This window comes from Desmodus rotundus, chromosome 2 (genome assembly GCF_022682495.2).
Source record: "Desmodus rotundus isolate HL8 chromosome 2, HLdesRot8A.1, whole genome shotgun sequence".
In the NCBI taxonomy this organism is placed as follows: domain Eukaryota; kingdom Metazoa; phylum Chordata; class Mammalia; order Chiroptera; family Phyllostomidae; genus Desmodus; species Desmodus rotundus.
Genome location: NC_071388.1, coordinates 26,011,479 through 26,039,324, shown reverse-complemented (window position 1 = coordinate 26,039,324; position 27,846 = coordinate 26,011,479). Strand labels below are relative to the sequence as shown.

General features: G+C 35.8%; 1 protein-coding gene across 1 annotated transcript; it reads right to left on the bottom strand.

Annotated features, from left to right (window-relative positions):
- Nucleotides 1-59: 59 nt before the first annotated feature.
- NMD3 (NMD3 ribosome export adaptor) lies at nucleotides 60-27,846 on the bottom strand. The gene is made up of 16 exons (XM_024563266.4): nucleotides 27,749-27,846; nucleotides 27,171-27,227; nucleotides 26,145-26,279; nucleotides 24,281-24,377; nucleotides 18,736-18,816; nucleotides 17,836-17,964; nucleotides 17,468-17,558; nucleotides 12,709-12,787; nucleotides 11,946-12,042; nucleotides 9,677-9,794; nucleotides 8,357-8,502; nucleotides 4,886-4,998; nucleotides 4,025-4,097; nucleotides 2,663-2,769; nucleotides 1,719-1,789; nucleotides 60-1,322 (listed from the first exon to the last, which is right to left on the bottom strand). Exons 2-16 carry the CDS (start codon nucleotides 27,212-27,214, stop codon nucleotides 1,192-1,194), a joined length of 1,512 nt encoding a protein of 503 aa, XP_024419034.1. The 5' UTR covers nucleotides 27,215-27,227; nucleotides 27,749-27,846; the 3' UTR covers nucleotides 60-1,191.

The window sequence follows — 27,846 nt, the reverse complement described above, 5'->3', positions numbered from 1 at the left end:
TGAGATATCTGTCGTTTAAATATGGCACTGATGCAATCAATCACCTCCAGGACACAAAAAATGGAGAAAATGTTTTTATTTTCATGTTTTTCAAAGTCTTGACATAGAACAGGTAAACACAGACCACAAGTGAAAACTTTAAATATGCAGACAGAAAAGAAGCCATACAGATGGTTCAGGCCTTTATTCATAACTTCAGAATTAAGGAGTCCAGTCTTTAAAAAAGGGAAAATGTTTCATTCAACACTTACTCAATTTCCTTATGTAGTGGTATAAAGTTTTTAAATTAGCTCTTAGTTCTGGCACACTTAGTAAATATGATCTTCTCAGAGAAATAGGATCTTACTATTTTATTCTCAAAACACTTCAAAACCCAAGCCAACTCTTTTTTTTAAAGGATGTGGAAGGAACTCCTCATAAAAATCTGACTCATGGTTTTATAAAGCACGAAGATCATTTTACTGCTTCATCACTACATGCTGGATTTCAATACTCTTTGTGATGGTTGTGTTCAATGATAGAAACTCACACAGAGAAAATTCCTTCCTCCTCAATTTGTACACCAAAAATTTAAAAGGAAATTCCTTGAAATGATAGGAAAACGCTTTTCAACATAAGCGGCTACTGCCATAACCTGCTGGCACAGGCAAAAATGACAATGGTATAAATTGTTATTTAACCTTTAAACAAGTAGTGTATGTTTGCTACAAATCCACAAATAATTCAAACATATTTTCTTCTGCAATAAAAATTAAGATAACTCCCAATTTATCAATTTGTAAAGATGTTAACAGCCCCAGCCAGGGAGCTCAGCTGGTTGGAGTGTCGTCCCAATACACCAAGGTTCCTGGTTCAATCCCCAGTCAGGGCACATAAAAGAAGCAACCAATGAATGCATAAACAAGTAGAACAACAAATCAATGTTTCTCTCTCTCTCCCTTCCTCTCTCTAAAATCAACAAATATTTTTTTTTTCATTTAAAGATGTTAATAAAAAAGATTAACTTTCCTCCTTGATGTCCAGTGACAAACTGACTTTGTTATCTAAAATTTAAAAGCCATTATTCTTCAGTGCTTTGAGTGAACAATCAAAATAGTGATATTTATTCAGGTTTAAAACTAAACTTCTCCTCTCTGATACGGAGGCACAGATGAAACAGAAAAGGTTATTTTGTCCAACATCCCAAGCCTGTTACGTCATCATTGAGTCACCTTCTCCACCAGTGGCATCCTGGGAAATGTGAAGGTCTTCAAGCATCTCAGCCAGACTAACTCGAGGTGCTCCTTCATCATCAGTGTCACCTTCCACAGGAATAGTGGAATCTAAGAAAAAATACAAGGAGGATTTCAAATAAATACAAATATGGAAATATGCAAATGCCTGCCCCCACCATCATATTATTTAACCACTTTATATCCACAGCTCTTGTATCATGTCTGGAGTGGCATTTAAACATCCGCTGAATGACTGAACTGCATGGACATATGAATAAATATCTACCAGTGTAGGGGTCCTGAACTTGAGGGATCATGCAAGGATGCAAATGATGTCAAAATGTGGTATAGCAAACATTTTAGTACGTTTTACTGTTCTGAAAGACTTTTTTAAAATAAATGATTGAGTAGTTTTTAAAAACATAAGAGTCATTTATAGAATCAAAGTTAAATATACCAGAATATTCATTGTGGGGGAATACAACTTAAAACTCAAACACCTACCTCTGTAAATGTTGACATTTTTTCTAATTGCTTCATCTTCTTCAAGATCTTCAAGGAAATCTTGGTACTGTCTATAGAAGAATGAAGAAAATGTAAGTATTTCATCTTTACCAAGAAGTATGAAGTTATCTTTCCTTCATTTTCAGCACTATACCATGTAAGATTAAAATCTTTAAATAATATCTGCTTGTCAGTTAAGTACTCTGACAAATTTTTTACATTTTTTCTTTCAAAATTACATGATAAAATACATACACAACTGAACAGAGGTGATGTAAATTTAAATACAATACAATGAGAAGGCTCCTTCCCACTTCACCTTCCCAAAAAAACTCTTATGGCCAAGCTGAAATACATATACTTTTAAGACTAGAGATAAAAGTCAAAAGTGTACTTACAACTAATTAACATTACATATTTAATACACACTTATTTTAAACTACATTATAAGACTGTGTTTTAGAAATATGCTGTTCTGCACTCACATTTAATGACACAATTTTATTTAAAACTTCATTTTTTCAGACATCAGTGTCTTTACCATCAGTAAGGCCACTTTACAAATCATCCAGTTCATTTTTCTAGAACACATAATCTCCATTTCCCCTTAACTTGTTGGAAAAATAGCATATTTGATATCAATGAACTATTTTCTTTTTATCCCAAGTCTTAAGTATTCAGTTGCATTTTGTGATATCCACAAGGTAATCAATTATTCCTTACATTATGACTTTTCAAATAAACTATTTTCAATACCACTGCAATGGTCAGGTCACAACCCAGGAAATAATAACTAAATCTGTGTTAAATGTCATAGCCTGTTATACTGATTCTACCAACACATTGGTAAAAACACAAAATTAATACTGAGTTCAAGAATAAATGGTGTGATGGCTACTTCTTTATAGTATAAAAACCACAAAAGGTTTAAAGGAGAGTGGGACCTTTCGTCATCTGTATCCACGTTTTCCCTGTCTCTGGCAAGCTCTTTCAGTTTCCAGTTTCTACGACGCTGACGTTTCGTACGGTCATAGCTCTTCTTGATTAATACCTAGAAGTAACAGATATTTGCAAAGTTACCAAAATGGGAACTAGGTATCATGGCCTCAAGATCCAGTAGAGACAGCAAATGAAAGGTTATGAGAATGCCAGCAAGTCACCAAACTGATGACAGAGGTTGCACCTTAAGGGAAAGGAGGAGGGAGGTATCCAGAGACAGTGTCAAGAGAACTTTTAATATTTTTCTCCATGTGCTTACTATTTTATGAGAATGCATTCAGCCATTATTTGCATAACTGTTAAAATTTGCTAACTGCAATTTTTCAGTGATTTAAAACCGTTTTTCTTTTATTCTCTAAACTTCAGGTTTCTGGTGTGATTTTTCCACCATTGTTCAGTTTTTAGCTACCATTCACATAAGTCATTCTGAAACATTATCATAGATACTTTTTCTCCCTTTTATTCCTACTGATAAGCACTTGTAGAACTATATATATATCTTTCACAACTGTATGTCCTAGAACAATTTAAAAAACTGCAGCATAAATAACTAATTTTATACAAAACAAATCCTGTAAGACCATCATGATCTCCCATTACAATCTATTTAGAAAGACCTACTCAGACTCACACCTAAGCTGTGCTCTATTTCCTAATTCATTAACTACCTAAAGCACAACTGGGCAGTGAGGAGAGGAGTCCTTCTTACACCACGACTTTATTTTTGCCCACGGCTGAAGAGATCAATGTTTATTTTAAAAGAATAAGGAAGTAGGAGGTAGGGTCTTTAACATTCACTGTTGCTCATGACTCTATTTATAAATTCATGTTAGAATTTAGCAGGTTTTTTTCCAAAAGTCAGATTCTTTCTCTCAGACTTGCTGTTACGAAGGTCATTTTCATTGCAAACATATTCAAACCGGAGAGAGAATTTAACTCTAAATGCCTTCTTAACTGAACAATACATGAAATAAGCTGAGCCAAAAGAATGAACCTGAATAAATTCTAAAGGTCATCAATTTTAGCTGCAAATGTATTTTTTCTTCTATGAATACTATCAAGCATTTTGACAGCATATGAAAATTTGATTATAAAAGCAACAAAAAAACTCTTTAAATCTTGGAATTTCTCCACTAAGAAAAATCATTTAAAATGAAGGCCTTTGCTATTATACCTTAAGTGCAATTTCAAAAGAAATCTCTAAATTGATTTGTTATTTTTAAAAACGTGACCTTGTGCACCTTACCCATAAGAGTTACATCGGTCCTCTTTAACACAGGAGAAAAGGGAAAAATCGAAAGCCTTACCACATCTGGGACTCTATCTGATTTCATTTTGTTGACATGCTCATCATTTAAGTTACAGTTTGCCAAATCAAATCTGAAATGAAAATAATAAAACACTTAATGTCAGAAAAATTTTCCCTTTCCATGTAACTTATTTTATGGATGACCCCCTGAAAGTTCCTTCTACGATCAAACATTCAGTATGCGTTCCCATTTCCAAAGCTCTGGAGTTCACCCTGCAGTGAACGTGCTTCTGCAGATCACAGTAAAGACGGCGTGCTCTCTGTCTCTGAGCTCCACACGTCCACTTTCGTCTACCTTACCACACATGTGCAAAGAAGCAGAACAGACTTACACATCAGTCTGAAAGGTTCGGTTAGATGGTTCCATTTAGTTTCTAATAAACAAAACAAACAAAAACCCCTCATTCTCTAGTAAAGGAACTAAAACCCTAAGAGCAAAAGTAATGTGTAAGGCACAATGACAAGCCTGGCATCTGAATGGACTGTCCTATGCCTGCAAAGGCCCCTTACACACATGGCCGCCAGTTTTTAAAAGTGAATTATCCGAGCAGCAGCATATGCTTAATAAAAAACCACCCACTCCCCCAAAGAGCTGTAAAGATGATCTAACCATACAACTTCAGAGTTCAGTTACTCAGAATCTGGGCACAAATGACGTTTCAAGGTGATGACCAAAATGGAGTTAAGTATGGCTTCTGTCCAATCCACAGTTTTAATTTACTTATGGATAGTAAAATGAGGTATAAAGCTCCTGAGAATTCTTTTTGGAATAAACTGGTATTTTAGAAAGCTTTGCTGGCTCCAGAAGGAAATTGGCAGTGCTAATTGACAGTTTGAAATACTGTAAAATAATACAAACCCCAACACCAGGTCTCCAGGATTCAGAAGATGTCCCAAATGAGTGCGACAAAAATACTGTTTATCTGTATTCATTTCAGATGTTTTCTGTACCCAGACTTCCCCAAGGGTATGCTTAACAGGAAAGAAAATGGAACTCAAAATGCATTTCATAGAAAATTTAAATACAATGTTGATTTTGGTTTTCTAATTTTCATTTTAAAAACAAATTATTTTATTTTTCAGATCTCTGAAACACTGTCAAAATTAACAAATTACTTAAGTATGAGTATAGAAAAAGATTCACAATTTATTCACAAAATAAGTATTTGTTAAGATTTTCACCAAGACTTTTATAAAACATTAACAAGTCACCTAAAAACAGACATGTACAATTTTCATAAGAAATGTTTCCACAGGGAAATGGGCCAATACAGACTGAGCAAAGAGAGCAAGTGAAAAAGTTCGGGAATCTTAAATCCAATCCTAAGCAGCCCGTGTGTTTTACACATAAAGTTAAAAAATCAGGGTTCAGACAAAATAATCTAGCAATTCCAGTGGCCCCATTACTACCAGAATTAATTTTTTAGATGTCTATTTTGAGGTGCTACACTTAAAGAAAAAAATGTCACAGAAACAGCATTCCAAGTTTGAAATTTTAAAATAGAAAACCATTCAAGTACCCTTCCAACACAGAATTTTACAAGAAATTTTAACTAACATTCAGATTTCCAGACTGAATTAAGTATAAGCCATGCCAATACTAACAAAAACAGACCCATTGAGATCAAGAGTAATACTAAGAGTTACGACAGAACTAAGGAATCTTAAAGAGATGAAAAGAAGAGGTAGGAATAAAAGGAGAGACTGAGATAAAAGGTCTCAGGTTTGGGAAAGAAATGATTTAAAAAAATAAAAAGTGAGTTACCAAGAGAGAGACTAAATCCTATGTGATAGGATTCACTTTCTAGCTACTAGATTGCTTCTATTTACAAGAGATTTATGAACCTGTTCTAGCTAAGCATGTTTTTAAAAACAAACATTATATATAGTATCTCATTTATATATGCCTAGGGAAAGGGATATTCTTCTACATTTATTATAAATAATAAAAGTTTGTTCTTAACCATATTACTAAATTTTGTATTTTAAATAAAAATGTGAAAAGTAATCTTACATTTCTATTGATTTGCCCAAATTATCGTAAGTTATTTTCATCTCAAACCACAATTACCACCTCTGTAGAAATGAGCACCACTAGTACACAGATAAAGAATCTCTAAACATTAATTCACAGTAAAGGAAATTAGACTTACATCCTTGAAGGAACGCCGGATTTCAGACATGGGGTAAGAACTATACAGTGTGATTCTGGAACATACTGTGATTCTAAACATTGTGGTGTTGGGCCAGAAACTAAGGATGTTTTCAAAGACCGGGAAAGTCATGTCAAAAGGACATAGGAATAGACACATCTATTTAAGAAACTGAATCAACAATTAATAACCTTCCAAAACAGAAAGCACCAGGCCCAGATGGATTTACTGGTGAATTCTACTGAACACTTAAGGAAGAAATTATACTAATTCTTACAATCTCTCCAGAAGATAAAAGAAAAAGTATACACCCTCACACATTGACAAGGCCGGCATCACCCTAATACCAAAACCAAACAAAGGCATTACCAGGCAAGTGAACTACAGAGCAATGTTCTCTCATGAACATGCACATTTAAAAAATCCTCAACAAAATATAAAAGAATTGTACACCATGACCAAGTGGGATTTATTTACCCCATGTGTGCAAGGCTGGTTCAACATTTGAAAATCACTTAATATAATCTATCAATCACATCAACAGGCTAAAAAAAAGAAAAATCATGACAGTATCAATACTAAAAAAGCATTTGACAAAATTCAACACACACCATTCATGTTAAAAACTCTTAGTAAAGTAGGAATAGAGGGAACCTCCTCAACTTGATAAAGAATACATACAAAAAACCTACAGATAACATTATACTTAGTGGTAAGAAACTCAAAAGATTTCCCTCTAAGATTGGGTACAAGGCAAGCTTGTCCTTCTTATCTCTGATTTTCAATAACCTACTAGAAATCCTAGCTAATGCAAAGAAAATGAAAGCTGTATAGATTGGGAAGGAGAAAATAAAATTATCTTTGTTTGTAGATGACACGATTACGTATGTAGAAAATCTCAATGAACAAAGAACCTCCCACAATATAGCAAGGTTACAGGATACAAGGTTACAAACAAAAGTCAATCACTTTCCTACACATCAACATGAGCACATGGAATTTGAAATTCAAAACACAATACCATTTATATTAGCACCCCCAAAAATGAAATACTAAGATCTTTATGAGAAAAACTACAAAACTCTGATGAGCAAAAATTTTTTTAAAATCCTAAGTAAAGAGAGAGAAATTCAATGTTTGTGGCTAGGAAGACTGTTGGGGGGATATTAGTAATGGTGAAGGCTAACCATGTACAGAGTCTGGGGGTATATGGGAAATTTCTTACCTCCTCTTAATTTGCTAAAACTCCTCTAAAAAATTAAAAGTCACTCATAAAAAAATTTTTAAAGACATAGACACAATTCTGCAAGGGTTCCCAGTGGCTCAATTTAAGGCAATCTAAGCGGAAGGAAGGAAGGAGAGGGAGAGGGGGGAAAGAGAGAAGTCCGTCAGACTAGTAACAAAGGGAAAAGAATCATAATAGAGAGATCTGCTATCAAGTGAACTAGCCAAACTTTGTTTCTGGATACACCATTGAGCAAACCTTAAACTGATCCACTGCCCAGTTTAATGGAACTACAAGAGATTAAGTAGCAGATTAAATGACATCTTGAGGAAACAATAAAAAAGATCCACAAATGTCCAAGTTGCCTTAAAAAGTTGTTATGAAAAAAGGGGAGGGGGGCTATTATTAAATAAAAGATTTAAGAGGTATAATATTCATGTTGGATGTATGATCCCCAAATGGATCGAAAAACCCACAAAAGATACTCTGGGACAAATGAGAAATTGGATATACACGGCAATGTTTATATGTATGATAATACTCTGATCATATAGAAAATGTTCCCATGTTTTAGAGATGCAAACTGATGTATTCAGTATATAAAATAATACAGCTTATATTTGATTCAAATGTTTGAACATTTTTAAAAAGTCAAAAATGGTTAGCTGACCATTTGGTCCTCCTGTACAAAAGTAATGCAAGAAAATGCTTTTTCATAATAATAAACATTTAAAACAATATTCTCACATTATACAAAAAAAACCTTACCAGACAGTGTAAGTCTGATCATTTTCACCACAATAACTCTATGTTAAAAGCAAACAACATATAAAGATGGAATGCATTTTTAACCTAGTGTGGTGCTACCTTTACTCAGAAACACATTTTAGAATTACCAGGATCAATATAGTAAGTTGGGCGAGAAAAAAAAAGTGTGCGGGATAGAACTTACCTTTTTTGATACCATTCCAGCACCTGCTTTGCGTTTTAGATCTTGAACGATGCTGCATTCCATCACAATAAACTCCTCCAGCTGTTTGGGATGGCATAAACTATTGAAAGGGTGACTCCAGAAAGTATTCCCATCTACATCTGCAACTAAGAATAAGCATAGACTATTGAACAAGAGAAAGGAAGTATATTAAAAGTCAACAAATGTTATACGTAACTCAGGAGAAGTTGGTACAGACAAACTGGGAAGCATCAGGTCAACAGGACCCACAGTGGCGGTCCACTCTCTAGTCATCATTTATTCCTATAAATCAGTCCAATTTCTCACAACACAAGAGAAATATCAGGCATCAAACATGCCTTAAGTCGCTACTATCACCAGAACACCGCAGAGCTCAGTGACTTTAATATAAGGTCAGAGCCAATCAACTGTATAGTTTTCATGAGCTAGCACTGTATTTAGAAACACTGTCAGTCATCTTAGGTACTTTTATGGAAAATAAAGTTTTACCTGACAGATGTTCATCCACTATTGTACAAAAAACTTTTGATGAATTCTAATCTAATTGACAAAGATAATAAATGACTTTCTGGAGAATAGTAAAATAAACTCAATTTTTTAATAACAGAAAACTTACAGGAAATAGAAGGTGAAAAAGATAAAAAAGTAAGAGATGCAAACAAATACTAAGGAGACACCTATCAATATGGAGTATTCTTTAAAGAAGTTTTTTTTACGGACTGTTAAAAATTATGTATCGTAATGATGAAATGAGTTTAAATTCATATTTAAACTAAATGTTCTACTGGATTACAAAAAGTTAAATGTTCCAAGCTTTAAGATATTTGCTCTACACTAAAATTTGGCAATGAATTTAAATAATTAGTCACAAAAGTAAACTGAGGTAAATAAGTCAATTTCTGTAAAAATAAATGGCATAAAACTAGTAAAATTTTTGAAATTTCGCAGAATTATTTCCCCAAGTGAAAAATACAAGGGTGGCCCTGGCAAAGTTGCTCCTTTGGCTGGAGCATCATCCATACACCAAAAGGGGGCAGGTTTGATCCCCAGTTGGGGCACGTACAAGAGGCAACCAATCCATGTTTCTCTCTCCCCCCCTCTAAAGTCAGTAAGTACATCCTCCAGTAAGAATTAAAAAAAAACACGTAAGTGTAACTTATCAAGTAAGAGTGTTTTGTAAGAATTAAATAATAAAAATGTTAAGTAGTTTTTCATAACGGTATTACTGAAAATGGTTTACAAATTACAGCATAAATTACTACAGCTTGCTAGACAGAACTGTCAAGGCAAACAACTTACCTTGCAGGGTGTTTGGGTCTATGAGATGGATGGCGCTGCTTACACGAATACACACACAAATCTGGTTCATGTTTCCCAGGCTTTGTGCCAGTTTTGGAGACAGACAGACAACATTATCCTAGACATAAGAACTAATATTTAGAGTGAAGCAAATACTAAGTACCAGTTTCCAAAAAACACTCATCACTGTAAACCCCATTCAAGTGCATTTGCCCAAACTGAAACATTAAATTCTTAATTCTATGAATCGACAAAGTACCTAAAGAAAAAAATCTTTAGAAAAAAAGAAAATAAGCCATACTTTAAGATGATATTTGTCTTAATAAAAATGATTTTTTTCAGATCCTATTCACCAAACTATTAAGTTATTTCAATTTAGTTTAATTGTGAATGCTTACCACTCTATGTTAATAGTGTACATTCTAAGCAAAGCATTAACCATCAGAGTGATTTTCTAAATCTACTTGTGACTTCCTTCAATCTCCACAAAAAACAAATTTCAGGAGAGCCACACGTTTCTCTTTCAAGGCTACTCGTAGCAATATGTAATCAAATATTTAATGCCCCAAAAAGCAGACTTCTATGTGTAAACTGGAAAATAACACCAGCAATGGGGTTATCTGTTCTTAAACTGTATTAAAACATAAGAGAATTGGGGTTATATTTAAGCTGTATCCAATCACTATCACAGGCTCCTCCACTGAAAAAACATTCTGTGCATCCCTAACAGCACCTAGTCCAGTCCCTTTCTAACTTAGTCTCCAAAGATTAATGAAAACACTCCTTTATATTGTGCATGCATCCAGGGACTTGTATGAATCGCTCCCAGCACATAATAATCAAGGCCTTAAGTATGCCCTTACACCTAAATTTGTATTTCCCAGGCTCTGGAGCAGTAAAATGTTCAGTTCTAAACCAGGGTTTTGCAAAAGATGTCCCTTGGGCCAAATCTGGTCCAAGCTCATTTTTATAGATAAAGTTTTGTTGGAATACATCCTCAGCTATTCATTTATCTATTATCTATGGCTACTTTGTACAACAGCAACAGAGCTAAGTAGATGCAAAGAAAAATATATGGCCTGAAGTTAAAAATATTTACTATCTGGCTCTTTACAGAAAAACTTTGCTGACCCTGTTTTAAGTCATCCTGTCATCCCTTGGTAATGTACTCTATTACAAATTAGTGGCGACAGCTTTAAAGCTGAAGAATCACATACCTAGGTACAAATCCTGGCTTCATCATTTTGTAGTCACGTAACTTTGGTCAAGTCATCTCCCCTCCCCAAGCTTCGATTTCCTCATCTTCAAAATGCTAGTATAATTCACCCCAGTTATTACGAGATGTAAGAGGTGAAATACACTCAGGTACTTGTCATTCATTCATTCCGGTACTCGTGATGAGTGCCAAAACCAACAAGTACCAAATAATGAAGACTTTTCTCTTGAAGAGCAGCATAGGGACTCAAACAAGTTCTAGCAAGTACGAGGAGTCCTGAGCAAACGTCAAGTGCTAAAACATTTCTTCTCATCAAAATACATTGAGTACAGGGTTCAACGAGTTCTGAAGCCAACAAGTACCCGAGATATGACTATCGTTAGATATTAATTTATATAGAATGCTCACAATAAATGATGGCACTTATTATTATTAGTGATTTAAATATCAATTATAAGTTCCTACATGGCAGAGACCTCTAGAACACACAGCCTTCTATACAGTAGACCCTTGATAACAATTTGTTGAAATTTTAATCTACTTATGTTTGTGAAGCAGGGTTGTACCTTAGTACAATGAAATAAAATGATAAACTACATTTTAAGGGTTATTCAGATAATGTTTTTAATCACAAAAATGATTCTATGGCCTCATTTCCACAATACTGTTTAGTTTCATCCTGCCAGAATCCAGTCTGAACATATGGCAAAGAGGTTCACTGATACTTATTTTAATGTCACTTCCTATAATCAAAGTTTCAGAGCACTGTCACGTGTCCACTAGAGTCACAAATTTTAAGGAATAAGGACATTAAAAACTGAAACAGGCCTTTTAATTAGTACACCAAAATAAAGGGTATGCCAATTTTAATTTTAAGCATAATTACTTTTAACATCTTTTTAACATAGCTGAGTGTGTTAGGAATCACTTAAGGAAGTTATTCTAAATTTTTAACCAACCCCAGAAGGAAACCAGAAACTAGTAATTACATATAAACCAATTAATTACTTGCACTCTTTTATAGACATAGATTAATTAAATAAAAGAAAGTACCTTGCATATTGGAACAATTTCCACAGAAAAAGTGCTTTTGTAATTGTATGTGTTATTATGGATATCCTGAGAGATCAGTCTCTGTGAAGCTTTGTACCTATTAAGGAAAAAGTTCATAGTAATAAAAAGACAAATGCCTGATTTGTACAGTCTCGGAATACTAATTTTCACCAAATCAGATCGCTGTCAAAGGTCTGAAACGGTTTCCTGATGTCTGCTATGGTGAAGCCTAATTTCATCCAAACCTTCACCAATATGACTACACCCTATTTTCAACATTATCTACTAAAACTCTCCAAACTGTGCCCTTGCCTCAGCCAATCTAACCTGTACACCGCATCCACTAAAAGCTACACTAATGCCCACAAATTTTTGTTCACACTCATCTCACTCTTCAATGTAAACTCCACCTTTGAAAATTTCCCATTTCAGAAGCTGAAGTCCTTCCTCCTCCATTAAGCTTTCCCCAAAGCCCTCTACCCTATCATTCTTCCTCTTATTTAAAAATGTTCAATCAAGGGTTCAGTGCTATAGTGCTTGTTGTCACAGGGTGAGGTCTACACCCCCAAAGTGATTCTTACATGCTCTTGGGCTAATACTTTCCTTAAAGTGACTAAATCCAATAAATGCTTACTAATTGTGTGAGTATTCCTACTATGATTTTAAGTGTTTTAACATGAGAGGCTGTCTCAGTCTGAAGGCAGATGTGAGTATACCCACTCCCAGCTCCTTGGACTTAATCACATTTAGGTTCAGAACATACCGACAGGGGACTGTACACTGAAGAAACTCTACCATCTTCTGAGCGTGCTGCTTTGAAGAATAATAGAAATCCAGTCCATCTTTAAAAAAAAAAAAGGCCACATTAATATAATCCTGCAAAATAAGATTTTCTTCTACTAACATGACTAGGTAACAAATTAAATGTGTGCTAAAAATCAAATGATCAGAAAATATATGTATAACAATTAGGGATATCATATAAGACAAATTATTTAACAAAATCAGACAAATGCTAACAAAAAATAAGATTCATAAATTTAATTTCAAACAAAATAATATTTAAGGTCAACAGGAGGGGAGAAAAACACTAACCAGGGCATAGAGGATATTTCATGTAATAAATAGAACAATCTACCAAGAGAACAATAGAAATGCACCTAATAACAGCACTGAGATGCAGAAACAAAAACTATTAAAAAGAAATTAACAAATGTTAACACACGCACAATCACTGTGGGGGACGAGTATAAGACTATCAAAGCCAAAATAGGAAGGATTCATAGAATTTAATCCATAGTACAAGGACTTAATAACCAACTATCAAGATTAATTTAACTGAGATTATAGAACATGGTCCCAAGAAATAATACAATTTTTAAAAATTCAAACAACATTAATAAAATAATTATGCATAAGATTTTTTTAAACTTCTATAAATTCAAAATGGTAGAAATTACTACAGACAACATTATTTGATCACAATGCAGTAGCATTAAAAATCAGCAACAAAGGAATAACTAAAAGCAAAACTACCTGCTAAGAAATGTTTAGAAATATTCTTCCAAACAACTCAGCTAACTGGGAAACTAAAATAACCCAGAGTGGCTAAAACAACTGTAAAGATAAAGTTATCAGGAACATTATACTTCCCCATTTCACAGTGCAGTAGCTTTAAGTCATCAAGACAGTGTGGTACTGGCCTGAGGATGGGTATGTAGATCTATGGAACAGACTCAAATCCCCAGAAATAAACCCGTACATTTACAGTCAACAGATCTTTGACAGAGGGTCCAAGGCAATTCATTTGGGAAAAGTCTTTTCCCTGAGAAAGTAGAATATCCATGTGAAAAGGATGAATTTAGACCCTTCTCTCACACCATGAACAAAAAGTAACTCAAAAGGGTTATTAACTTAAAGCCTAAATATAAGAGCTAAAACTATACAATACCTGAAAGAAATAGAAAAGAAAATCGTGATTAGGCAAGAGTTCTTAAACATGACACCAAAAGCACGAGAGATAAAAGAAAAAATAAATTGGCAAATTGGACTTCAAAATTTTAAACTTTTGCAATTCAAAAGACACCATTAAGTAGAGGCATCACATTTCTTGATTTCAAAATATATTACAAAGCTACAGAAATCAAAACAGTATGGTATCAACAGAGACAGTCCAACAGACCAATGGAACAGAACAGAGGGTCTAGAAATCAATCCACACACACACAGTGAACTGATTTTAAACAAGAGAGCCAAGAATACACAGAGGGGAAAGGACAGTCTCCAACAAATATTGGGAAAACTGGATATCTACATGCAAAAGAGTGAAATAGACACTTGTCTTACAACATATACAGAAATCAACTCAACTCAAATTGAGACCTGGAACTATAAAACTCCTAGGAGAAAACATAGGGGGAAAGCTTTATGACATTGGTGTTGGAAATGACTTCATGGCTATGACACCAAAAGCACAGGCAACAAAAACAAAAACAATTGGGAGGAACTACATCAAACTAAAAAGCTTCTGCACAGCAAAAGAAACACTCAACATAGTGAAAAGACAACCTAAAACACAGGAGAAAGTAATTGCAAATGGGATATAACGAAAAGGGATTAATCTCCAAAATATATTAGGAACTCCTACTACTCAATAGCAAAAGATCTAATAACCCCATTGTAATATGGAAAGAGAAACTGTATAGACACTTCCCTAAAGAAAACATGAAATGGTACGCAAGTACATGAAAAATGCTCACTGACACTAGTCAGGGAAATGCAAATCAAAACCACAGTAAGATATTTAAAATAAAAACACAATGAGAAATGAAACTATCACTGTTAACAGACAATTGTGTATCTAAAAATCAAGAGTATCAATTGTAAACTTCTAGTGATATTATTAAATTTCAGAAAGATCAACATATAAAATCAATAGCTTTCCAATATATTAGCATTAATCAATTAGAAAATGTAATGAAAAAGTTGCCATCTGCAATAACAAATAGTATAAAATAGCTCAAAACATCAAGAAGGAATACTCAAAATCTTTATGGGAAAAACTACAAAATGTCACTGAAGTATAGGAAAGAACTGAGAAAGTGTAATTATGCATCAAACATGGTTCTTAATGCCTCACACATTATTTAATCCTCACAGTACTCCTATGACGGAGGTGCTATTATCATCCTATTTTCTTAATAGAAAAACCGAGGCTCAAAGAAGTTAGAACTAGCCTAACGTCAGACAGCAAAAAACTGATGGGACAGAGATTCAAACTGACAAAATCCGGTTCCAGAATCCATGCCCTTACCATCAATCAAGTTTTGCAAAAAAAAAAATTAGTAAAGAAGTACACATTAAAAAGTATAATTTATATACTGTGGTAAATAAAAAGTATAATTTATATACTCATTGCTATGAGATAAATTAACCAGAAGCGAACCATGTATATAAAGGAATTTAGCATATAAGAATAAGGAGATACTTCAAATCAGTGGGGAAAAGACAGACTATTTTGTAGTAGGTTTTAAGACAATGCAAGTTAACCTTCTGGGAAAAACTCCTACCAGGTAAGATTAAAGATCCAAAGTAAAATACAAACTATAATTTACTTTAAAAAAAAATAACCTTAGAGGCGTGTTCAGCTAGCTCAGTCAGTAGAGCACAAGACTCTTAAAAAAGAACCTTAGGAGTATAGAAAACTTCCCTCTGTAAGAACAACAGTCATAAGCCATAGCTACATAACTAAAGAAGGAAATTAGTAAGACATTACACATTGCAAAAAGTATGTGCTCTCAGGTGCATGCTCCAACACATGCTCTCGAATGCATTCTCACCCTCTCTCTATTCATACACACACACACACACACACAAGTAATGAGACTGATATCCTGAATACAACATAAATGAGGAAAGATACATATATGAAGAACAGACTATTCACATTAGAGAGAAATATAAATGGCTAATACACATATGCAAATGTTAACCTTCACTAGTAATCAAAGAAATGCAAAATAAAACAAGATGCCATTATTTTCTCCTTTACAACAACAAAAATTAGAAAGGCTAATACAACCTTAGACAGTGTTGGCAAGAGTTTAGGAAAAATGTAAACTCGTAAGTGATGGGACTGTGAAATGGCACTATTGTGGAAGACAATCTAGCAGTACATATAAAATTTAGTATTAGCACACTCATCTAGCAATGTCAACTCTTCAACTCAATGCCACAGAAAAACCACTAAACATATACAAACACATGGGTGTTTATTTCAGCATTGTTTGCTGCAGCAAAAACGAAAATGTCTTATAAGCCAACTACCGTATTTTGCTGTGTATGATGAGCTCCCGTGTATAATGCACACCCATGTTTTTGTGCACAATATGGGATTATCATGCCCATGCCATGTAATCATAATACTCAGGCATAATGTACATCCTTATCTCTCCCTCAAAAATTTGGGCAAAAAAGTGCACATCATACATGGCAAAATATGGTGATAGGAAAAACTAACTAAAGACACTGATTAATAAGCACACACACACAGTGGTTAAAAATAATGAAAGAGAATCATATGCAGTGAGATGGAAAGGTTTCCAAATATATGATGTAACATGTTAAAGTCACAGAATGTTTCAGAATTATCCTACACAAGGGAAACCAATTTTATCACAATGTACACACAGAGTACACAGCATACTATCTTGTTTTAAGGGGCTACCTTTAGGAATAACAAGTGGATAAAAGGGACACAGTCATCCTTTATTCATACATACTTCCAAGTTGGAATTTTTATGATTATGATTTTTAAAAGTTACCAATACACAAACAAACAAAACATTCATTTAAATCAAACCAAGAACCACTGTGGGGGGTGGGGGAGACATTAACTCCTCCGGATAAAAAAAAAAGGGTTAAACTTATAATATTTTTGGTTTTGAAAGTGACTGCAAAGTATGTCCCAAAATGTATCCATGTCTTTTGCTACAAAAAAATTCTGTGTGAGGATAATTCTGCCACTGTGATGAAGTGTTTAGCTAGAATATTTGGATCTCCTTATTCCCAAGAGTTACTCCAAACAAAGCTACCCAGAACAAAGGTGTACCTTTTCCCGGTGGCTAGCCACAAATAGCCAGCCACTGTGCTAAACAGGCAGCAAGGTTTTGTCTCACTGCTTCTACCAGTGCATAAATTATACTTTATAATACATGCCCCCCTACTAATTATGTTTTTTTGTAAAACTTCATTGATAGTGAGAATACTTCTAAAACCAGATTCACTAAACTGTGTTTCACTAATTTAGACTATTAACCTTGTATCTACTGATAATAGACTCAGGTCAGATACTCAGGTCAGTTATATCACCTGAAGATTTTCTTCAGGTATATAACTGATACTCATTTTCCCTCTCCATTTAAAGACCAAGACCACACTTCTAAGCACTTTTCTCAAGATACACAAGATCAGTGATTAACGGATTTTGACATCATTTCAAATGCCTTTACATTTTAACTCACCATGAATCTCTTTGATACGAAGTGTATTCTGATACATTCCATATTTCAAAATTAACTGTTCCAGATAGTAGAAAGTTTTTTTGTGCGAAGTCTAAACATAAATACAATATTATATTAATAGATGAAATGCAAAGAAAAGCCACCCATAGATATGGCACACTGATTTTTAAAACTAAAATAATTTGTAAAGATTATCTACAATGCAGTAAGGATCTATTTCTAAAGGTGGATGCTCCAGGGACCTAGACTATCCCTGGGCATGAAGGATTTGAGGAAAAGGGACAAGAAAGGAAGTTTTATTAGCTGCTTATAACTGAAAAAGATAAAACAAGAGCTGGAGGATTCACTCATCATCTTTCTATCATCACCTTTTGCCTGACTTGGACCACGGCCTTCCAGAAATCCTTAGCTTCTACTCTATGGCAATCTCCACACATTTGGGGCTGAACAACATAATCTACCACGAACACTTGCTGAAGGATAGCGCCGTTCATCACCTGATTTAAAAAAAAAAAAAAAAAGCAATCACACTACTTCATTCTTTCCTTTCTGTTTAGTAACAAATATTTTCTTAAACAGACACTTTAATATTTAACTCAAAATATTTTTCCATGAATGCTTTGAGAATATCAACAATAAATCAATTCAATGTAAAGTCACAAGTTATACTATTTAAAGAGAGACATATAGGTTTAATTCATAAGATTTACTATATTAACATTTCAAATTTACCTTTAGTTGAAGTGGTTATGAGGATTTTTTTGCAGAATTTTTATATCTTTATGTATATATTTGTGTATGTGTGTATATATAATTTATCCTTAGAAGAAAAAATAAGACAAAAAACTATCAAAAAACAAAACGTTCCTAATTTGTTTCCAAACATAGCCAATCATCTGAAATCGCCTCGGGAGCTTTTTAAAAGTTACATTCCTGTGTCTCACATCCAGCTGAATCCACTTTGACTCAGTTACAGTGAGTCATGATAACCAGCCAAGTTTGAGAAGCACTGACATAGCTCATGTTTTACTTCAACTGTTTTCTAATAAAGTAACGTTGAAAACATTACCTTAGCCCACTAACCATAAGCAATGGCTGCTATTATGAGTAACCGGATCATCTGAGCCGATGATCGAAAAGAAAAGAGAGTTAAAATTAAGAGTGTATTCATGTCCTTTTAAGCTGGCAAGTCAAAATAATTTACCAATAGCCCCTTCATTTTCACTGCCTACACTTTAACCATGCTGAGAAAACTGTGCACAGCTTACCTCTTTCTGAATAGTCAGTTTAACTTTAAGTCTCTTAGAATGGGGCTCAGTCCAAACAAAGCCTGCATCTACAAGCCGGACCTTCCACAAAACACAAACAGAAAAAACATGAGTTCCCTTATGAGGAGAAAAATATGAAAGAACAATTCAGTAATAAATAAATTCCATAAGATGTTTAAGGAATCTATGATTAGTATTACTACCCAACATAACCAGTAAAAAAAAAAGTATCATAAAAGGTATGGCAACAAAAACAGCAAATGAAAGGACACTCTAACAACTACATTAGTGCAATAGGTATAATTCAAGTACAAATGAAATACTTGCATAGGAAAAAAATTAAAACCTTCTCCCTAAAATAGTGTACTGTGTTTTGAATGTAACTTTTTTGGGGTATTATACTTTTTATAAGGAAGCAAAGACATTGTGACCTCATCATCCACCAGAAATCTCATGAATAGAAGTTTCTACTTGGATTATCTAATATTAAGTGTGTGGCTTTAAAATAAATAAAGGATAAACTTTCATTAGAGAGCATCTCAGGCACTGAATATTAAATCCATAATGGCAGTGCGTTGCGGGATCAGCAGAGGCCAAGAACAGTATGCTGTATGTGAGAAGCTGAACAGGGCTCCATATTGCTAAAGTGGATGTGTTGAGGAAGGAGGTGAAAGAACAAGAATGGAGGTAGTTTCGATAATTTGGGCAGAAGTCAGAGGTAAGCTGAACTGGGAGGTACCAAAAATAACTGAAGCAAAAAGATCCAAGAACTATTTAAGATAGAAAATCTATAGGATTTAATAACCAGATATGGAAAGTGGAAAAGAACAGATTTTATTGGGTTGGCCAAAAAGTCTGTTTAGCTTTTCTGTAAAATAAAAGACACATTTTTCATTTTACCAATAATTTTTTATTGATTTGGATACTTTGAGTATGTCGCCTATCCCCTGTGTAGTATAACATTGATTGTTCTCAATTAATGTCTTGATTTGATTGCTATCAACTTCAACTGGTCTACCTGACCGTGAAGCATCATCCAGCAGAAATCTCCAGCATGAAACTTCGCAAACCACTGGTGACACATTCAGCCAATCACAGCACCTTCTCCATACACTGCACAAATCTTTTTTTTGCATTTCAGTTGCACTTCTACCTTTCTTGAAATAATAAAGCATAATATGCCAAAAATGTTGCATATATTCTTCCATCTTCAATATTTTAAATGGCTATACAAAAATTCACTAATTTAAGTTTTTTTAATGTACATTGATATGACAGCTGTCATAATACAATCTAACAAAATTGTTTCAAATGAAGTTAAAGATAACTAAGTGCTACTAGAGCCATCCTATGGAAAAAATCAAACGAACTTTTTGGCCAACCCAATAGAATGATGCTCAAGTATCTAGCTTGGGCATCCAGATAATACTATTTTTCTGACACAAAGAACAAATTTAATAGGGAGAAGATGCTGCATTTGGTTTCAGACATTTGCATTTAAGAGGATTAATCTCTGAGATATCCAAGTGAACATGTTCAGTAGCTAATAAGACTTAATATTTAGTCTGGAACTCTACAGAGAAATCTGAGCTCTAGATAACAGATCTGGGAGACCTCAGCAGGCAGGTGATAATTTAATCAAGCCCTGTCTGGTGAGAGCTGGACTAGTCAGTGTAGCTGCAGCACTGCAGGGTAAAACTCTCCTCATACCACTGGCTCCCCACTAAAGCAAACCCCAGCCGTCGACAAGCCACAGCACATACAGAGGGTGACAGGCAGCTTCTATTCCCTCAGTCTCCATCTGCACGGGTCAAGAGGAGGCCCTATGGGCACTAAGACTGCCTTTTACTCAGCCTCCAACCTCCATCTGCAGAAATGGAGGAGGACCCTTGACCTCCACTTCACCATTGCCCAACACAGACAGTCTCACCAAACTGTCTATCCTCAGACAACCACGACTAGTCAACTTTATTGGGCCCTTTATCCTTCTTTACCATAGTCCCAAATACCTCCATCACTCCTCATCATCCATACTCCAAACTCCGTATGGTTCCACATATTCCTTATTCTGTCCCATCCAACACTCTGGAACTCAACAATCACTATCAACGATACCTCCTAAATCCCCAATCTTTTCACAGAATATTCCCTTCACCTTCTAGATCTCTTGATTATATACGAGGTCTGTTCGGAAAAAGTCCAGCCATTGTTAATATGATGAGAACAGTTTGTGCAATATTGGTGTGACCTGGCAGCCAAGGAGAGTGAACTGGAATACACATGGGTGAACAATGACGACTTCACTGTACTAGTCAGTGGGGGTGGTAGATGCCATTGAGTGAGTGTGTGTACTGTGTGGTCATCACATTCAAAATGACTGAGTGAGTAGAGCAAAAAATCTGCATCAAATTTTGCGTGAAGCTCAAACATTCCTCCATGGAAACTATTCAGATGATCCAGAAGACCACAGCTAAGAGCAACTGGTGATTGGCAGATTCATTCTGACAATGCACCCACTCATGCATCATGTCTTGTGCAGTTTTTTGGCAAAACATCAAATCACCCAGGTGACTCGGCCCCCCTACAGCACAGATTTAGCACCCCACAACTTCTGCCTTTTCCATAAACTCAAATCACCTTTGAAAGGGAAGAGATTTCAGACCTTCAGTGAGATTCAGGAAAATACTACAGAGCAGCTGATGGCCATTAGAACTGTGTGAGGTCCCAAGGTGCCTAAGGGACTGAGGCATCACTGTCCTATGTACAATGTTTCTTGTACCTTCTTCAATAAATGCGTCTATTTTTCACATTACATGGCTGGACACCTTCTGGACAGACCTCATACATTGTTCCTCTGCAGCTAATTAAAGTAATAACTGATATTTTCCTCACTTTCCTCCCATTACTGGACCATGAGACAGAGAGTTATCCTCCTTGTCCTCAAACTGCTTATTCTAAACCATTCTCCCTGCCTCCTCCTAAATACAGCCAGGTTTGAACCTGAAGTCTTGGGACTATGTCACCACCTCTTTTAATTTTGTTTACAATTTTTTGAAAAGATTTTATTTACTTTTTAGAGAGAGAATAAGGAAGGGAGAAAGAGAAGGAAAGAAACATCTGTCAGTTGCCTCTGGCATGCCCCCAATTGGGGACCTGGCCCGAAACCCAGGCATGTGCCCTGGCTGGGAATCGAGCTGGCAACCTTTTGGTTTCTCAGGCCAGCACTCAATCCACTGAGCCACACCAGCCAGGGCTTTTTTTAAATTTTTTTTTAACCACCTCTTTCTTTGTTAGTCATCTGTTAATCCTTGGGTCACCTGTTTTCATTTCTCAAAGACTTTTAGATCCTGGCTCAGTCACTCTTTTCAATAATATTAACACTTAATGATTTCAATATCCTCATAAATAATCTCCCAAATACCTTGGCCTCTCCCTTCTTTTTGAGCTCCTCTCCCCACCAGATCTTGTCCTTTTCCCTACTTATAAGTAGCGGAATCTCCCACCCTACCATCTCAGTTCCAAACATCTGACTATCATCTACATTTTCAGCTCATTCTCTCTAGTCCTGGACACGAAAAACCCTTCAATCTACTGAAATGCACAAACTGTTCATCCTACCACCTTTTCTATCTCCTATCCCTCCCTATCTACTCACTTCCATCCTATCCCAGCTTAATTTCAAGATCGATCATCACTCATTCCCATCTATACATTAAATTGCCTTGGCCCTCTCTCAGTTTACCTTAGTCATCTGGCTAAATCGTGTTGGTTAAATCCAATGCTCTGCCTGCTCCATGCCTCACCTATGCAGATGATGGGGCTAGAGAAATACACACGCACACCACACTGTTCTTTAAGTTTGTAACAGTAACTCTCAGCCGTGCCCAGCAACCATCCATCATTCTGGTACATTTTCCCACTTTCCCAGGTCTATTTCATTCCTTCCCCTCTTCTCAAACACCTAATAATAGATTTTCCTTCAATAATTACTGCCCATGCATCTGTCTTCACAATTTTAAAAAAAGAGTCAGACGAGATTTTCCAGAAGTTCCCACAAGCCAACACGTTCTTTTCCATTATCGCAGATGAAATGTCTCTGCCCCTATCAGACCAACCTCTAGAATGCCCCAGTAGAGAGCAGAGATCTTTGTTCTGTTCTGTGAAATATTCCGGGCTCCCAAAGTAGGCTGGTAAGGAGTAAGTGCCAAGTATTTGTTGAATGAATAAAGAAAAGTATTCTTCTACTGGTATGCTATATCCTATTACTTTCTTACTTCTCGAGGACATCTCCCAGACAATTATTCTGTATCTTTGCAGTTTTACAAATGTTTCCCTCTATATTTATTATTTCAGAAAAAGAGTGACTGAGCCAGGACCTAAAAATCTTTGAGAAATGAAAACAGGTGACCCAAGGATTAACAGATGACTAACAAAGAAAGAGGTGGTTAAAAAAAAATTAAAAATAAAAAAAAGCCCTGGCTGGTGTGGCTCAGTGGATTGAGTGCTGGCCTGAGACACCAAAAGGTTGCCAGCTCAATTCCCAGCTTACAAATATACTTAACATCTCTCATTTTAAGAACTGTGTCCTTGCCCTGGCTGGTGTGGCTCAGTTGGTAGGAGCGTCATCCCATAAACCAGTCAGGGCATATACTTATGCTGCAGGTTCAGTTCCCAGTTGGGTTGCATATGAGAGGCAACCAATCTATGTTACTCTCTCCCATGGATGTTTCTCTCCCTCTTAATCCCCCTCCCTTCCACTCTCTCTCTAAAAATCAATTAAGCATGTCCTCAGATGAGGATTTAAAAAAAGAATGTGTCCTTTCTTTCTTTTAATTTTTGCTAACTTTTTTTATTGTTGACACTATTACAGATGTTCCCCATTTCCACCCTCTTTGTCCCCCTCCACCCAGCCCGGCTCCAGCCATCACCACATCGGGCTCACCAGACATTTGACAAAAGCCTAAACTATGAGAGCAAAAAGACCAAGTTATACAAAAAACTGACTCCAGAGAAAAAAGAAAGAGAGAAAGAGAAATCAGGAAATAGAAATGTTAAAAAAAAAAAACCCTATTAACAAACCCTCAGAATGCATCAAGACTCTGAAACTTAAAAATATTAGTGCTGGGGGAAAAAATCAATACAAAGACAGGAAGATAAAGTTAAGAAAATTGCCAGGAACACAGGAAAAAAAAAAAAAGACAAAACACTACAAAATAAAGATTTAAAACAATACAAAAGGAAAAAGACAAAGTTCAGCAATAGTTTTATACATGCATTTTCCCCCAAAATTATTGCATGTTAAGAGGTTCCTGATAAATGAATGACAAATTTGACTCCATATTAAATCTTTTAAAGCAGACTTATTTTCATTTCCATAAAAAAAGAATATATTTAACTTTAAAAATGGAACATCATTTGTAGTGGAGTGCTTACCAACAGTAAATTTAATAGTTACTTTTGAAAAACTTACTTATACAAGGATTTACCAAAAATTAGAGATTAAAAAGATATTGCTACAAAAAAAATTTTCAGCTATTTGACCTACCTTACTCAGAGGAGCTTTAATTTTTTTCAAACACAGAGCTAGAAGTTCTCTGGACTCTAGTGCACATTGTATCCAAGTCCCTGGTGGCTGGAAATACCTGAGTGAGAAGACAGTATACTGAAACCCAGGATCTCCCAAGGAAAAACCAGAATTTCCATCTGCATACGCAGATATAACACTGATTATTAGGCAAATATAGTAATAACCCACGGGTAATCTGAAGCACTTATCCCAAATATATTTTAATAGTTCTAGAAAACCTTCCATTAGACCAGCAGCTTTACTTAAAAAGGTAAAATTCCAGGCATTTGCGAAAGCCAATCTGCAAGCACCATAAGAAGTCTAGTGTGGATGACAAAATGACCAAAAGTTCCTTGAATCTGTGCTCTGAAAAACAGGTAAAAATCATCTTAAAATGGCATAAAAATGATTTATAATGTATATCTGTAGTGCCTGAGAACTGCTTATTTCTCACACACAAAAACGATAAATACCTCATACTATGTACCAGAATAGTTCAGATTATTCATCTATTTCAGTTCCCTTTCCAAATTTTAACTGTAAAACTCAAGTTGTGAAATCTTACATAAAATCTAAGTTGAAATTGAAATCCTTCATGCATGTGCTTTAAGTTTTTTAGCCCAGGACTGAAGGACAAAGCCTAGCACAGAGTAAGTGCCCAATAAAGGCTTGTTAAATACAAAATACTTCTACATGTGTTACATAGTGAATCCTTTTTCTTTTCTGGTATACTTTTAAAGGTTCATTCAAAAATATCACACAAGTTGCTTTGTTATAAGCATGCTTTTCGAGTTAGAAAGGGCTACATATACCATTTAATGAAGCACCTTCAGTCTGAGGAGGAAATTAATGCTTAAAGAGGTTAATTGGTCAAGAGTTTGAAAACAACTAATTTGTGAGAAATCCAAGACAAACTAGGTATCCTGATTCTTTGTCCAGTGTTTTCCTCCACCATTCTTTTAAGAATAGCAAATAGTTATAATAGATTAAGCTTCATACTTGCAAAGCTTGCAAACGGTAAACCCCCTGAAACAGCATGAACTTTCATGTGTTTATATATAAGTATGTACATGTGTTAAGTACTTTTCTGAGGAGATATACTTTACAAATGCGCAAGGAGATTCATAAACCCCTCTCCCTCCAAAAAAGTTAAGAACTGCTACAATCCTAACCCATTTGGGAAATCATAGGCATATAATTTTATACAAACAGTTTCATTGGGCAGTTTTGTGTTACTCTACGGCCTACCAGGTAGACACAAGCGGTTTATGGCAATAACTAAAGTTAATTAAAAAGGAATATAAGCAATTTCCAAAGGTATTCTGCCTTCAAATCCAGTCTTTATTTCAGACCACTGCAGATATGTGAGCTTTTTTCCCCCATCAACTATTGTGATTTTAGTTACATGGGAACATTCACAGATATAAATTTTTTAAAGACATTGCTAAATTACTTAAAACATAAGGTGATTTTTTTTTATCATGCATAGCTTCTAGTGACTGAGGGGAAAAAATATTTCATGGTAATAACAGAAGGATGCCCTTAATAAACTGTTCTCACTCTTACAAACATCAATTTGTTATCCATTAACTGTATACATCAAACCTATTAGTCTCTTTACAGAAACAGAACAGATTCAAATACCTCTACATTATCTTCACCAGATTAGCAGGGCAAATTAAAAAGAACACTACAAAATTACAAATTCTAAAACCTTTGGCAACAGCAACATAAATAAAACTAAATCTCAATTACATGCACTTTTTTCATGTACCTTGGTAACCTCGGCATATGCTACACATAAATCTCAACTGTGAGTAGGATGAATAGCATCACACCATACCTTTGGCATTGTTTGCAGAAAGATACAGAAACCTGTTTCGGAATGCCTTGACTGATGTCTACTTTACTTCGCAAACAGGCCACACAAATATTGGCAGGATTTGGACTAATTGCAACACCACATTCGCAGCACAAGCTTAAATAAATAAAGCATAAAATTTACAGATTACATTTCATAAATGCACTGGTTAAATTTAAAAACCATCAAACAAACACAGTCCTTCGTGTTAGGGCCATCAATATCTCTGCTCTTAAAGCCGCAAGTAGGAAAAAGAGCAACCTTCAAACAGGCAGCAGGTAAAGAATCTTAAAATGCTGAGATTATAAAAGAAAAAAAGGATGGCCAAAATTCAAAAAACCCTCAAAATGTGGCTGATGTCCAAAGGGTCTAGAGTCTCTAAATTATTTCTAACAGTAATCAGGTGGCATTATAGGCCAAAGGCAATTTTTTAAAGCCTTTGGCAGCACAGGGGCTGCCAAAACGTAAACACTTACCCAGAGCAGAAACTTTTTAAAGGGTGGAAAGGGTATCATGTCTAGTGATTCAGTACAACTGATGGGAGTGTCACGATCCTAGTACACTGGGGGCAGAAAATGTTTGTTTCAGAATCACTGATGCTGTCCAAAAGAACTGTTCCATGATCTGTGATGTCCAACACTGCAGCTACCAGGCGCGTGTGGCTACTGAGCCCTTGAAATGTGGCGAGCACGAGTGAAGAACCGGATACTGCATTTTATTTCATCTGAAGTACTTTAAACAGCCACACGTGGCTAATGCATACGGTATTGGACAATGCCAGCCTAGAAGAATATATGGCGAATATATTCTTTCAAAGGAAATATCTGCAGTAACAAACTTTCCAAGTAAAAATGAATTCTATTGTCTCAGGAAATAAGGCTTTTCATTTCTTTCACTTAAGACAAAGAATTCCCCCCTTAAAAACAAAACGTCCCCCAAAGTTGGCGAATTTCAGGCTCACTTTAACATCTTTAAATTTAAAGGGGACAGGAAAGGGGAGAAACTCACATGTGTCCAGGGGTGCGGTCGGTGGATTCTGTCATATATTCCATTATGCTGTATTTCCTGATTTTAAAAAGAGAGAGATTATCGTGGGGTTTGTCATTTGCCTATTCACTTCTTTATACAAATCTTTGTCTCTCTGAGCAAGATAGCTAAGCCTCGTAATACAGCAAATAAGAAAAATCAGTTCCATTTGGTAACTCTGAATGAAGTCACTTCTTTAATATTAAAACGAAGCGAATTCCGGAGTCCCTCATCGCCAGGACCCTCTCGAGCCGCTGACTTCAGCTGTCACCTGGGTGCGAACCCCGGCGGGCCCAGGGCGGGGTCAGCGCGGGGGCCGCTCCGACACCCTCGGGCCTCGGACTCCAGCTACGTTAGTCCCTGGACGGTGTCACCGCGCCCGCGGGCCACCCACCCGGATCCCGCCTCCCCCTGGTGACACTTCACAGGGACCCCGAACCCGTGGCGCACACGCAGCGCGCACGTGGCCAGAGGCGGGCCCGAGCCCAGGGCGTCCGCCGCACTCCCTAATCAGGGACCCCCGCGCAACAGCAACCCCGCTCTCGGTTCCCAGAACCTACTCAATAGCTCCGGGAAGGTCCCAGACTGGCCGAAAAACCGCAACAGAAACAGACCCACTCCAACGGCTACTAACACCACCACTGTACTGAGAAGGTCT

Excerpts from the sequence above, each read along its gene's own strand:
- NMD3 (XM_024563266.4), bottom strand. The coding sequence starts at position 27,214 with ATGGAATATATGACAGAATCCACCGACCGCACCCCTGGACACAT. Across the intron at positions 18,817-24,280 it reads TTAAAGCTCCTCTGAGTAAG|GTCCGGCTTGTAGATGCAGG; the intron begins GTAGGTCAAATA and ends GTTTTGTGGAAG. Across the intron at positions 1,790-2,662 it reads GTGGATACAGATGACGAAAG|ACAGTACCAAGATTTCCTTG; the intron begins GTCCCACTCTCC and ends ATTCTTCTATAG.